At 34.8% G+C, this 13606-nt stretch overlaps 1 protein-coding gene across 1 annotated transcript in view; it reads right to left on the reverse strand.

Annotated features, from left to right (window-relative positions):
* Window positions 1–13606, reverse strand: part of MYCBP2 (MYC binding protein 2) — a 174864-nt gene that overhangs the window by 51257 nt on the left and 110001 nt on the right. Inside the window, exons 53-56 of the mRNA XM_035895202.1 lie at window positions 8081–8155; window positions 5723–5947; window positions 4684–4816; window positions 1376–1501 (exon numbers count right to left, since the gene is read on the reverse strand). Coding sequence (XP_035751095.1) covers window positions 1376–1501; window positions 4684–4816; window positions 5723–5947; window positions 8081–8155 — 559 coding nt within the window. The remainder of the gene's footprint in view (window positions 1–1375; window positions 1502–4683; window positions 4817–5722; window positions 5948–8080; window positions 8156–13606) is intronic.

Genomic DNA, 13606 nt, shown 5'->3' on the forward strand with positions numbered 1-13606 from the left:
TCAGAAACTGTTTAAGATAGGACACAGTAAAAAGAATCACAATGTCCTCAGAAACTAGGATGCCTGTTGATATAGCATATTGATCTCCAAGATTTTGTCTTTGGACAACACAGGAAAAAAATATTTTCCTAATATGCTTCTGCAGAAAAAACAACAGATAATAATTTTGCACTATTACACAGTTCACATTGAGACACAAGCTGTAATACTGCTTCACACGCCAAACATCTTAAACACTTCCACTTTTGTGATTCAACCATTACTTTGAAATGAGTACGGCTGAACTGGAAAATGCAGTTCTGTGTAAAAAGCCCTATAAAATAAAAGGCAAACACTTGAGTTTTCCAGCCTTCATCCAAAAAAAAAAAAAAAAAAAAAAAAAGGTTTCCTATAGCAATGCATGGACAAGTATGAACTGCTTCTTTATGCGGTAAAACACTGAAATTCTATAAAACTATTTCACATTACGAAAGTAAAAGACTAGAACATTCAGGAATAATTTTTCCCTCATCTCTTCTCCTTTAAATCAAGTCTTAAATCAAGTTACTTTATTTAGAAGACCACTAAGAATATAGGCTGGTGTTAAAAATGCATAGCACACCTCAGGCTCATGTTCATAGTGTCATGGACGGAGTACAGCGATGTAGGAGGAGAATAACAAAGATCTGTATTTCAGTAATATTTTGCAAGGACATCTGCCTCAGCAGAAGTCTCTTCTGTATTATTAAATCTTCTAGACCTAATCAATGAATGAACAGAAGGCATGCAATTTGAGTTTACTGTGATGGCTTATTATCTTTACATCTTGCCAACGAAATAAACTATGGTTAAAAGAAACAATTATTTTATGTCAGTAAAATTAGCAAGGTTTTATTTATTTCCTAGCATTTTTAACTGGTATCTATGTGATTGAAGTATAACTTCAGTTTTACAACCTAAATCTCAAATGGCATCTTTTACCTTGCCACGCCATTAAAAATCTTGACAGATGAAAAGTATTTACAAATGTTTCTGATAATTTTAAAACTCATGGTTTCTAAATCTAGTAATTTTCATATCTTACTTTGTAAGTATGTTTTTCATTTCTGCATTATAGTTTTGTGCCTACCACTATAGAAAACCTCAACAGTAACTTACAAATCTTTGATGGTCCTTTTTATACAGAGTACTTCGACTGAGTGAAATTAAAGCAGAGCAAAAAGCAGTTACAACGTTAACTACATGTTTTGTGAAACATCTTGGAATTCATTGCACTACTGCTTATGTCTTTTGGAGAATATCTGAATGTGCCTAAAAAGTAGGAAATGAGTAACAAAATTATAAGCAAAGTTAAGAGAAACATGATTTTTTTTAAAATGGGAGTGTAAAAACATACCTTTGTTATTTCCAAGGCCATAATCAAACCCTTGTCCATTACTACAGCTTGTCCCCTTACTGAAAGCTTGTATTGAAAAAGGACTTGGGGGAGGAGTTTGAACATTTTGATCTAGAAGGACTTGTTCTGTAAAAAAAACACATCACTTCAGAATTAGACCTTCTTAGTAACTGATTTACATTGGAAAGATGAGTCACAAGGCAAAGGAGCAATATTTTTTTCCCCCCAGGTAGCAGCCTAGCACTCAATTCTTTTGAGGAAGAAAAGCACATCCCTCTACTTTAGAGTTCATGCTCTAAAAATAAAAAGACGGAAGACTTAACACCACCAGACTCTTGTGTTTGACTGAGTTGCTGCCAGCTTTGCCATCACATGCCACTTAGGAACAGGCTCGACACTTAGTTTTTCAGTAACATCACACCATTCAGTATCTTAAGGGTGGATGTCAAGAGGACAGAGCCAGACTCTTCTCGGTGGTGCCCAGTGACAGAACAAGGGGCAATGGGCACAAACTGAAGCATAAGAGGTTTCAGCTGAATATGAGGAAGAACTTCTTTACTTTGAGGGTGACTGAGCACTGGAACAGGCTGCCCAGGGGAGTTGTGGAGTCTCGTCTGGAGACATTCAAAGCCCGCCTGGATGATGTCCTGTGCAACCTGCTCTAGGTCACCCTGCTTTAGCAGGAGGGTTGGATTAGATGATCTCCCAAGGTCCCTTCCAACCCTTGCCATTCTGTGATTCTGTGTGTGATTTATTCTTCGGACAGCAATTGTTTAATTCATTTGAAAAGAGCAGTGTGGAAATAGGATAGCTTTCAGAGTGACAAACTCAGAGCCAGTAAACTATTAATCCTGGCTATCCCCTTAATACTTCATGGGACATAAGACATTTTTTCCCCTGACAGATTTATTCATATCTGATACTGAGTACTACAGTTTTTCTTTCTGTAAGGTGCTAAAGAGACCTCCAGTTAAAACCAACCTGGGGTCTTTCAGAATATCCATAAGAACTATACAGCCAAGATAAATGAGACATAGAATCCACTTGAGTATTTGGATTTAGGGAGACATTACTGATTCAAGATGATCAGAAATACCATTCCAAGCGATAATCTATATGAAATAATTCACATGAAATCTTCCAAATACAGGTTAGAAGCTCAGGTTGGCACCTTGAACAACTTCTCCTTTTGTAAATGTTCTAAAATTAGTGTATGCAATTAAAAAAAAAAAAAAAAAAAAGAATCACAACTCTTCTAATAGCCATTTTAATAAAATTGTATTTCAGGCCAAAACTGCATTTTGGAGTATGAACTTACATGTAACACATATACTCAAATTAAAAAAAAAAAATAATCAAGGAGAAGGTTGGAAATTTAAACTCAGTTTAAAAAACAAAGAGTCTAGAATTTTCTGAATTATAGGCAACATTAGATCTTGCTGTAGTGTTTCAGCTAATGTATCTGGACATCAGCCTACAGACTCTGGCATTCAGTGTGACTTTTGCTCCCCTACACCTTTCTGAGAATTTCACTGCCGTTTTATTAAATAATGAATACACAAAAGCAATCTGAAAGATGGTATTATTTATGGATAAAAATATAGACAGTTGCAAATCTAGCTGGAGCTCCTCCAAATGCTAATTATTTCTGTCCAGCAAAAGCATTGAAACCGATGACAGAGTATTCCCAATTAATTTCAAGGCAAATAAAAGCAGTTACTTTTAAATAATTTTCTGATCTGGCTTAAGCTCATTATTTTTACTTGGTACTGAGATGGACTAGGAACATAGAACAGATTGAAATATTTCAGTAATCTCACAAACGACTAAACTGCTTTAGCTAGATGCACAAGAGACATCTATCTTCACCCCACTTATAAAAACAGAGACTCATCTAGAAAAGAAAAAAACCAGGGACGTCGAGGCACAGGACTTGCATCAGTGGAAGAACCTTAAATGTTTCTCTCTGAGAATACCTGTAACACAGTCATGCTAATGAAGACCCATAGGAATTTTTACTAAAAGCAAGAGGGACACACTGGACTGCTGGGATGCTGTGTCCAGTTTCAGGCTCCCCATCAGAAGACAGGCTGAAATGAGTTCAGTGGAGGCCACCAAGAAAGTCAGGGCAATAGAGCACAAAACGCCTAAGAAGAGGCTGAGAGATGTGGGTTTGTTCAGTCTTAGAAAGCTATGATGAGATCTTATTGCTCCCTTTGACCACTGTAACCAAAGGGTTCATGGAAGATGAAGCCAGACTCATCTCAGATGTTTGCAGTGATAGGACAAGAGACAAACTAAAGTTGCAGCATGAGAAACTGTGATTAGGTATGGGGAAAATTTTTCACCATGAAGGTGAGTCAAATACTAGAACATGTTGTTCAGAGAGGCTGGAGTCAAGGGCCTGAGCAACCTGATCTAGCTGAATCTGCACTGACAGGGAGGTTGGACAGATGATCTCCTCCAGAACTGTAAATACTGACAAGAACACTCCCTGTCTCATCTTTTAAAGGAATATAGATAAACCATAATCTTGCACAGAACACATCTGGATGGGCTGGGATTATCTGTTAAGGAAATAACAGTTTCAGAATACCTCAAGGTATTCATATGAAGCATTTGGGATGAAAGAAAGATATTTTAGATCAGTAATGATAGCCTGATTGGAGGGAGATCAACAAGAATGATGATTGGGGGGGGGGGGGGAGGGGGAGAAGCAGTAATTTTTTTGTATTAACATTTTGTTTACGTTTTATTATTTCTGTGTCTCACCCAATCTGAACATGAATTATCAGGAGAGAAATTCTGTATTTTAAGAGAATGCAGTCATACTTTGCTAACTAGAATAATTAACTAATTTGATATTAATTTTAAATACAGTGGTAAAAAACATGTTAACAGGAATTTAACTGGATGCTGTGTGACAGAATTAACAAACTTAAAATCAGAAGGAACATAAGTAATTAATTCTGCTCTGCTTTTCAGAGAGACACAAAATAAACCAAAGAAAGCTAATAAAAATGCACAATTACTTATTTAAAACTGATCCCCACGGCTAAAAGGATGGTTAAAATTATCATCCATAACTAGTACAGAAGAAAACATGAGGAAATCTTTTAACTGTTCTTTTAAAAAACATTTAAAGGATGTTTATTAACAATTTTGAAGTCCAACTATGTAAAGTAACTCCATAAGTGTAAATTAATGCTATAACTGTTTAAAACTCAGTTCCTTCTTCACTTATTTGTCATGTTTAGATTGCTTAATTTTTTCTAAGTTAATTTGAAAAACAAAACAAAACAACTTGCCATCTTCGTGTCGGAGGTACTGGTTTCCACCTCTGTCTCTAGCTAACGACCATGCCTCGCCTTCATCACTTTCACAGAACTCTACCATGCTGTTCTTATCCATTTGCACCCACGTACCTTCTGAATTAGTCACCTGATGCACACACATAAAAAGCACAATTTATTGACTTTTCAGGTAATTCAGTACCATGCTTCAGCAACTTATTATAGTATCTGAAAAACACACTCATTCCAATCTTTATATTACAAACAAAATTTTATAAAAAAAAGTTTCTTAAATTAAGGCCACAGGCTGAGGCAGATTGAAGGACCAAAACTATTTATGGCACACTTCCAGTTAGGATTTCCAAAAATCTTAAGACCTGTTTATGTTCAGAAGAAGCAAAACACCAACACCACAACTTTCGAACATCCAAACAAGCCTAAATAAAAACTTGAAGGAGACATTCACCAAAATATGCCTTTTTATTGGTGGCTGCAACAGTAGAATTATAGTACCAAGTTATATATGAAAAGTTTGTACAAGTACTGATTTTGTTCCTGACATTATATTTAGGAAATAGCATGACACACTTCATCCTTAAGCTCTTCTTAACCATAAAACACCACAGCTGGACAACTGGGAACAGTAACAACAGTTCAGCAACCGAACAAATGAATACAATCAATACAGAGAAACAGAGTAATTTGTTAATTGGTTAGGTCCTAGAAAAACATTTTTGTCAATGAAACAAAATTCAGAGTAAGACAAAAAAGTAGAACAAGAAACATTTTGTAAGGAACACTGTAGCAGCAATATATAAGCAAGCATATAGAACTGCAGTACAATTTTAACATTATTTCAATCAATGCACACATCTTAGAAGGCAAAAGACATAATTGCATTAGTACTTATAATATAAACCAAGTTCAAAGGTTAGTATTTATCGTGAGGGTTGGGAAAAGCAAACCTGTACAGGGGCAGATTCTTTTGTTGCGTTTACTACTGTTATATACTGGTATCTATGAAGACATGAACTGAAGCTACAAGGATCCATACCTCGCCCACTGCCTTGACTTTGTTTCCCAGAACTAACATTCCAATTGGGATACCTCTAAGGTTAGGGCAGCTTCTGATGTTGTGACCTGATGGACCAGTCTTCACTACCTTGTACACTCCAGGTCCACCTCGAAGGAATGGCATATCTTGTTCTTGCATCACTGCTTCCTGTGGGCAGTGTGAATTTAGGTCTTTGAAAAAATCATCAGTATTAGACCTAGATTCCTGAGAAATTTAAAAAAAAAAAAAAAAAAAAAAGGCAAAACAAAACAGAATAAAACCTATTAATACCACCTTTGAACTCTTCAGATAAGAAACACTTATTTCAAGACTACAATAGCTAAATTTCAAAGCTAAAAGAGATACTAGTTACATTGCTAATTTTAGCATGTAATGATAAACAACTAACATTAATTGAAAAGTCACCATATTACTCTTGAAATAAAAGTGGCATAAATATAACCGTTTATATAAAAGCAGTATCTCACATCTACCATTAGAGACAAATTGTGTACTATAACTTGCTTTCACTAGACCTTGTTTCATACTGACATTTATCAGGATACACACTCATTCCAGAAAAAGTCTGGGGCTATGTAAAGGGAACTTGAATATTATCTCTTTCCAAATTATATGCTTCTGTTTTGATTTCACGTTTAGAATACAGTGTTAATTTAGAGTAAAGGTAAAATTATGACAAAGAGTAACAGCAACACCATAGATTCTTATATAAATAGTAGTGCATGTCTGTTATTTTCACTATGGCAATAAAAATGGTCTGCAAATTTATTTCACCTGGTACCAATTACAGATAAAATATATACCCAAATCTGAAATGAGAAAACACTTTTTGAGTTCTCTACCAAGAAAAATTGGTAGTTACTAAAAGAAGATAAATATTAGCATAGATTTTTCAGCCAGCCATAGCTTAAAAAAAGGCTATTGTACAGAAAAATATGAGGGATGGGAGTAAGGTAGTGCAAGTGCATGTTTATATCAGAAGAAAGCAAGTGAGAAGCAGGAGTGAGCTCTATTATGTGTATAATGCAAGCCACAGGTGCTTTTAAAAGAAGACCTGAAAATTAAGAACCAAGTAATGCCCTAGGGGATGATGCCAGTGGTTCACCAAGTCCAGTATATGGTCTTCAGCAATGGGAACACGGGATGCTGTTTAGAAGCAGCATACAAATCTCTATTAGTGGTCTGTTGCTAATACACCAACAGCATTTAAAATAGTTTTAGGATGGAGGTTAGAGGGTATACCCGTTTTTCTTTAGTGTTTATTTATGAATCTGGTTTCTATCAATTTGTTTAATTTCTTCTGAATGTGCTGGTACTTTCTGTCTCCACAAGCTCCTGTAACAACACCTTTCAGGAGTTCACTTTCTGCTGCGTAAAAGAATACTTTCTTTTGTAAGTTTTAAACCAAACTTCTGGCTTATGTTATTTCCTTTATAATTAATGCAATTTCCTCTGATCTCTCTAATTATCATATTTACAGCTTTTTGTTATTGAAGTCTGTACACTATGTCCAGAGTAATACAGCAGTCTTTCCAAGAAGCCTTCATACAGAAATGAATCTGTTCTGTAAATACGTAACTTTCAATGCAAGTTAATGCAAGCTGAGGTAAACCGGTTCAAGGGAAAAAAAAACACCCTGTATGCTTCAAAGACAGTTTAAACATTGTCTAGATCTTGATAAAACAATAAAGAAGTTTGCTATTTTGGGGAAAAAGATTCAGTGGAAAAGCAAGTTTTTAAATCTCTAAACCAACACGTACAACACTGAGTGTCACCTTCATTACAAAGTTCATATGAAAAAAACCCCTCGATCTCAAAATCACTATAGGGCTGCAAAGAGATTTAGACGAGCACTTCTGTAGATAATTTAAACTGCCTAACTGTACATAACATAACTTGTTCCTGTAATTGTATAATTATAAAAGAAGATTAAGAATGGGCTGAGTATTTATTCAATACTTGTGACTTTACTCATACAAATATCATCTTATTAGATGCTCCAATAACAGAAAAAAAACTTTACTGGTACATTCTGCATCAAAAAGAGAATGAAAGCCTTTATCATGTTATTAAGCAATCTCTGATTTTCTAATTTGGTCCTTTAAAAAAGGAGAGTGCTACTTATGAATTGATGAAAATTCAAATAATCTGCCCTGGTATTTCTTTCTCATCCTAAAGGAAGAGGCACAGACACAGCATTCTATGCAAATATGCTATTTCCTGTAAAAATAATTCAAAGTAAAACAGACTTCAAAGAATATTTCACGTAAGTTTGAGTCATAATGTACAATCTGAAAACATGAGATACAGTGTGACTGTTCCTGTCATTTAACTCACCTTTGGGGGTAAAGCTTTGGAAGTCCATGAAAAAAAGTCCAAATCCCTTACTCCTTGGCTAGCATTAAAGACATTCTGAGCAACAAAGTTTAAAAAAAAAGACATATATCAACAAAGAAATGGGAACAAAGAAACATTGGAGGAAGAAGCTTGAGGTACTATAATGCAGACTTTCTCCACAAGTAAATTTACTGGTAGAATGTTTTGCAAAAGGGGAAAGTTTTGTTTTCCTAATCAAGTCACCTGAGTCCATTGCTCACCATGGCAAACCATCCATTAAACAAAAACAGTTCAGTATGTCAAAAGCTCGAAATGGATGTAGTGTGTCATGCCATTTACTGAAATTAAGAGCCAGACATTTCTTATAAAGCTTGAGACTTTGTGCACAGAAAAATCTCACACTTCTGTTACAATGAAACAGTAGTTGGTCCCACCACAAACCACAGTTTTATAGCAAGACAGTCTGCTGTTCTGAAAGATAATTTCAATTATTGCAGGACAACTGCACGTGGACTTTTAGTCACCAAGTCAAAACTGAAAAGATGAGAAGGGCTAAGCTCACTATTGTTGAAAGCAATTTCATTTGCACAGAATGATTTCATCAGTTTGCACATCAAAATCGCACTCTTTACCAGAGCCAAAAATTTCAGAGTGCTGTAAGGAGAATGATTACTAAGATTTCGTTAGCTTTACAAAATATACAATGCATTTACTAGTATTCTGAATTACTATAAACCGAATGGAGCTGCCAGAGAGAGGTTACTAATTTTATAACCAATTGCCCATACTATAGAAAGGAGCACTGCTGTTCTGTGTATTTTTATTTCCCACAAAACAGCTAGGACAGCATTTTTTAATCACTGGAAAACATTAAAAAGAAGCCATCTTTTCTCCATAAACTGGTTTCTACTCATTTCAAAGAAACTTTTACTGTTCCTGTCAAATGAAAGAATTAATAGTACATATATAGTAAAATTACTAAATCAGTATTTATGACAGAATCCCTTTGGCAAAGCCACCATTTTATCTATATGAACAGAGGTATCAAAATCTTATTTCCTATTCCATGCTAATAGAGGAACCAAGTGAAATCCCTGGACAGCAGTCACATACGAATTTACCAGTAGTTAAAGAAAAGGCAATGAATCCCTTTAAGCAGAAACAAGAACAAAACACTCTCAGCATGCCTCCACTGTGTTCCTTGAAAAAACATTAAGGCATTAAAAGAAAGTAAACCCAGACTTCTAACTCAGGATAGAAGCAAATCATCTCTCTATATACTATTTGCAAAACTTGTGCTAACAAGACATTTCAATAATGCAAATGATTTGCAATTTTGACTAAACCAGGGAAATTGTCAAACACCACCATTTCTTTAAAATTTAGTACCTCTACCCAAAACTGGAAGAGGTACTAATGCACTAGCAAGATATGTTTGGGGCATTGGGGAAAGCGGGGAGGGTATTAAGATAGGAAGATTGGCAGAGTTAAGACTTATCAATTTGACATATAAAACTCTGACAACTGTAAAAAGCCTACATGTGCCTAATGAGAGTGTACTTCATAGACATCCAACGTAATTTAATGGACTAATTACATTACTTTGCAGCATATCTCCTATTTTGTGATGGAATTCTACTGTACAGAGAAACATGGACTATCCATACCTATTAAGTACCATTTCAAAGATCTGCTTTTCTACATTAAAGCTGTATGTGTAAAACATAAAAAAAGAAACCAACAGCAGTGAAGTGGGACCATGATGGTTTAGCAACACTGAGAAGATCAAACTAGGTCTCCTTTGCTCTGGGAACTTTAGATGTTCCTGGCTATTAGCGCACTGTACACCACTTTAGAGGAATAGATCAGGCATGTATCTGAGAATTAAGTTTTCATTCTGAAGAAGCTACTACATACAAGCTTTATGTTTAGTCCTTATGCTATCATCTACAGCTTTAGCTCATTTTTTCCTTTCAAGCTTTCCCTTCCAAAAACGAAAAATAATTTCAGTAATTCTTTCAGAAAAAAATTCATACTTTTTTCCAATGAAGTTTAGGTTTCAGAAATATAAATTACTTCACTTTGCCACTAAAAATCAGTAGACCATTAAGAAGTGTTTAAAATCTCAATTAATACTATTTTTCAAAGCTAAGCCTTATCTTAAACAACCATCTTGACATTATACCCAACATAGTCTTTCTCTCCAATTGCTTTCCATCATGCCTAAATGACAGTAGAAATCTCTTGTGAATGTCCTTCAACATTTCCACAGAACATTCAGCTTTCTGAGGTTCTCTGATCAAACACTACAGTCCCACATACTCAGTTTGGGTCTTTCTTCCACGGCAACAATGGTTTGAAAAACTTGCAGTTTCTCAATCCTGCTTGCCTACAGTGGTTGGAGAATGTAGTAATATAACTGGGCAGCAGGGTACACTATTCTTTATTATAAAAGTTTGACATTTAAAATGAAAACGTATTTAGAATATAATTTTTGAAAAGCCAAGTTCCAGAGCTTAACCAGAGCTTTCTATGTGTTTGCTGGTTTATGCTGTATGTACCTTTCTACTAAGTACTATGTGAAAGCATGAATATGTAACTGTCCGTGTAAGGAGCTTAGGAAGTTTGGGTTGGTTTCGGTTTGTGGGGTTTTTTTTGTTTTGGTTTTTTTTTTCCTTTCTTTCTTTCCCCAAAAACGATGAACTGAATGTCACAAAACAGAAGGAAATGTAACTCTAAGGGAAAGCAGCAGCTTATCCAAAATAGAAAACTATTAATACTCATACTCTTATCCAAAATAACCATCTGTTAAATTCATAGGCTCATAATCGTATCACCTACAACAGACTGGATGCGCGATTTTAGATCAATGGCTACATAGCAGCTCCTGATGAAAGGATTTGACTATACAGTTTTTCTCAAGAAGATAAATGACTACAGCTCAAATAAATAGTTTGGCAACTATAAAGGATCTCTGCTTTCCTACGATCATTTCTCTAAATATAATAGCTTTGATCAAAATATACAGAAACAGTGTATTTAGGCGCTCTAAGATACTAAATATTTGCTTTATCATAAAATATATGGTTTATGTCTACAAAGAAACAAAATGTAAATACAGCATATATGCCAGGAGTATAAGAGCTGAACTTAACACTGCTGAAAAATTCTACTTTTTTTCTTTGTTCACTGCTCTTTTAATACAGTGATGAAATAGCAAAATTCAAGCTTTCTTTAAAAAATATACCTTAAATGTATTTCACAAAATGTATTGAGAGATTTTACTTACTTAAGGGATGATTAGAAAAAGCCTGTATGCTTAAATGTGACAAAGTAACGTAATCAGAGTTACCAAGTCTGCACACTCGCGAGTTGAATAAAAATTTAGTCTAATAAAGGTAATGTGACATTCATTTAAACAGGGAATACAATGACTAATTCAGCCACTTGATTTTCCATTTATATTTTCAGTCACATGAGAGACTTTTTCCAATCTGTTTCCTTCTTTTGAAGCCAGTACTGGTTGAAAAGCATTGGAGAAACCAATCCTGGTAAAACAGCTTTGGATTCCAAAAGTCTTGTATATTAATAGATTTTTTTACTACATTCTGCTCACCATGTCAGCTACCTGAATCGACAGAAAAGGATGAGCAGATATGAATTATTTCACAGTTTAATCTACAGAGCCTGTAGCATTTACTACGTAATTGAACATCTTTTCCCATAAGTCATCACCCTCAGAAGGCCTCATAATCAAATCTGGTAACTTCATAAAAGTAGGGTACTTTTCTTGGACAGTTTAGAGAAAGACACATTATTTTTGATCATTCTTAACCTTAAAAGAGATTTTACTTTAAAACTTTCTACCAAGAAAGCAGTATCACCTTATGTGATCAAGATTTAGCAGAAAGAGAGTTTTAAGCCGAGTTAAAAATTAGGAGCTTACATAAGCCTTTATTGAATTTCATCAAGTTATGTGGTGGATAATGCTATAATAGCATGCATTAAAGACTAAGGCATTAAAAAGTAAGCCACTGAACCTTGACTGTTGTTTTGTGGCCTTTAAGAAAGAAAGAAAATATTAGAGAATATTTTTTCCTTTTTCCTCTTACTATTATGAATCAAATAAATCTTAATGCTTAAATATGGTCATAATGAAATTAAATAGCTTCAGCACTTGCTAAGTCCTTTCAAAATTTTGAAAATACGAGAGAGATGGAAAGAAACCTTCCATCTGAAACTAGCTCAGAACACATCTCTTGCTATACGCAGCTACATTGTTATAATAGTTGCTTTTGTAAGACTTTTTCTATACTGGCCACTGGCTGCTTCCTGATCAGAAGCTAAGAAAACATGTGACTTCTACCTTGTGCCATTAAGGAAGTAAAGTAACTGGTTAGTTAAAAGAAAATTAGTAATATCTACCAACTCCTAATAGTCCCAATGGTATCAAAACTAATTCACAGCACTGTTTAAGAAAAAAAGATTGATAACATTTTATCTGAACTTTACAGAAGCATTTAAAGTGAAATGTGTTATAATTAATTGCTGTTTTTCACATTTCATTCTATCTGACCTATTTATTCAAATGAAATCTGAATTATCAAGACTACATTATCAAGACTGAATACTCAGTTTATTTATTTATGACAGCCATTTCCTTTCCAGCTTTCCTCAGAGAACATCAGCTATGTTCTTCTCTAGAAGCAGGTACTAGAGCCATTTAAAATGTACCAACCAGTAAGTTCTTGCTAACCATGTACATGACTATTGAGCTCATAACTTTTCCCCTCAGCAAGTAAAAAAGTGTACTGCAAGGTACTGCCCATGCTCGGGAATGCACAGACCCAGATGAGCCAGAAAGGCCTGCACTTTCAGAGATTTGTTGAGAAACCTGCCTTTAGCTAATATACTTTTTTCTTTCCATGTTTTTAATTTTTTTTAAGCTGTATCTTGTTTACAGAAAAAGTGTAACCTCTGAATTGTAGTGATGGTGATCACCATTAAAGTTATCCAGATAAATTATGCTTACTCTCATTGTAAATTCATTTTTTTACTCAGTCTTGATGCTCTGGGACTCTTTGACTAACTAATAAATTAATAACTCAAGGTGTCAGGTGTAAAGCTCACAAAAAAATACACATAAAAACCAGTAGAGCTTTAAGAACTTTTCAGATTTTTTTAAAAAGCCTCAATTACATTGATTCACTGCAGGCTGCAAGCCTTTTCTGAAATCACAGCATCAGTGGGCCGCTTCACAGACAATGACATCTTGCATCAGAAACACCTGGTGCAGACCACAATCTACCATGATTATACTTTTGTTACACTGTTACAGCAGTCCTTGCACTTTTGTTTCTCTTCTAGAAGAGGCTTCAATATAAAAAGCCTTGTACCTTTCTACACTCCACCCTCATTACACAATATCCCTCAAAAATGCAGACACATGTACGGTAGTATTTGGTAATTAAAATATTGTTTACCTCAGGACTCATTTGCAGCCTTAATTAAAGAAAGTCTTGTAAT

The sequence above is a fragment of the Egretta garzetta genome, unplaced genomic scaffold (genome assembly GCF_000687185.1).
Source record: "Egretta garzetta isolate BGI_Z169 unplaced genomic scaffold, ASM68718v1 scaffold335, whole genome shotgun sequence".
Lineage (NCBI taxonomy): Eukaryota > Metazoa > Chordata > Aves > Pelecaniformes > Ardeidae > Egretta > Egretta garzetta.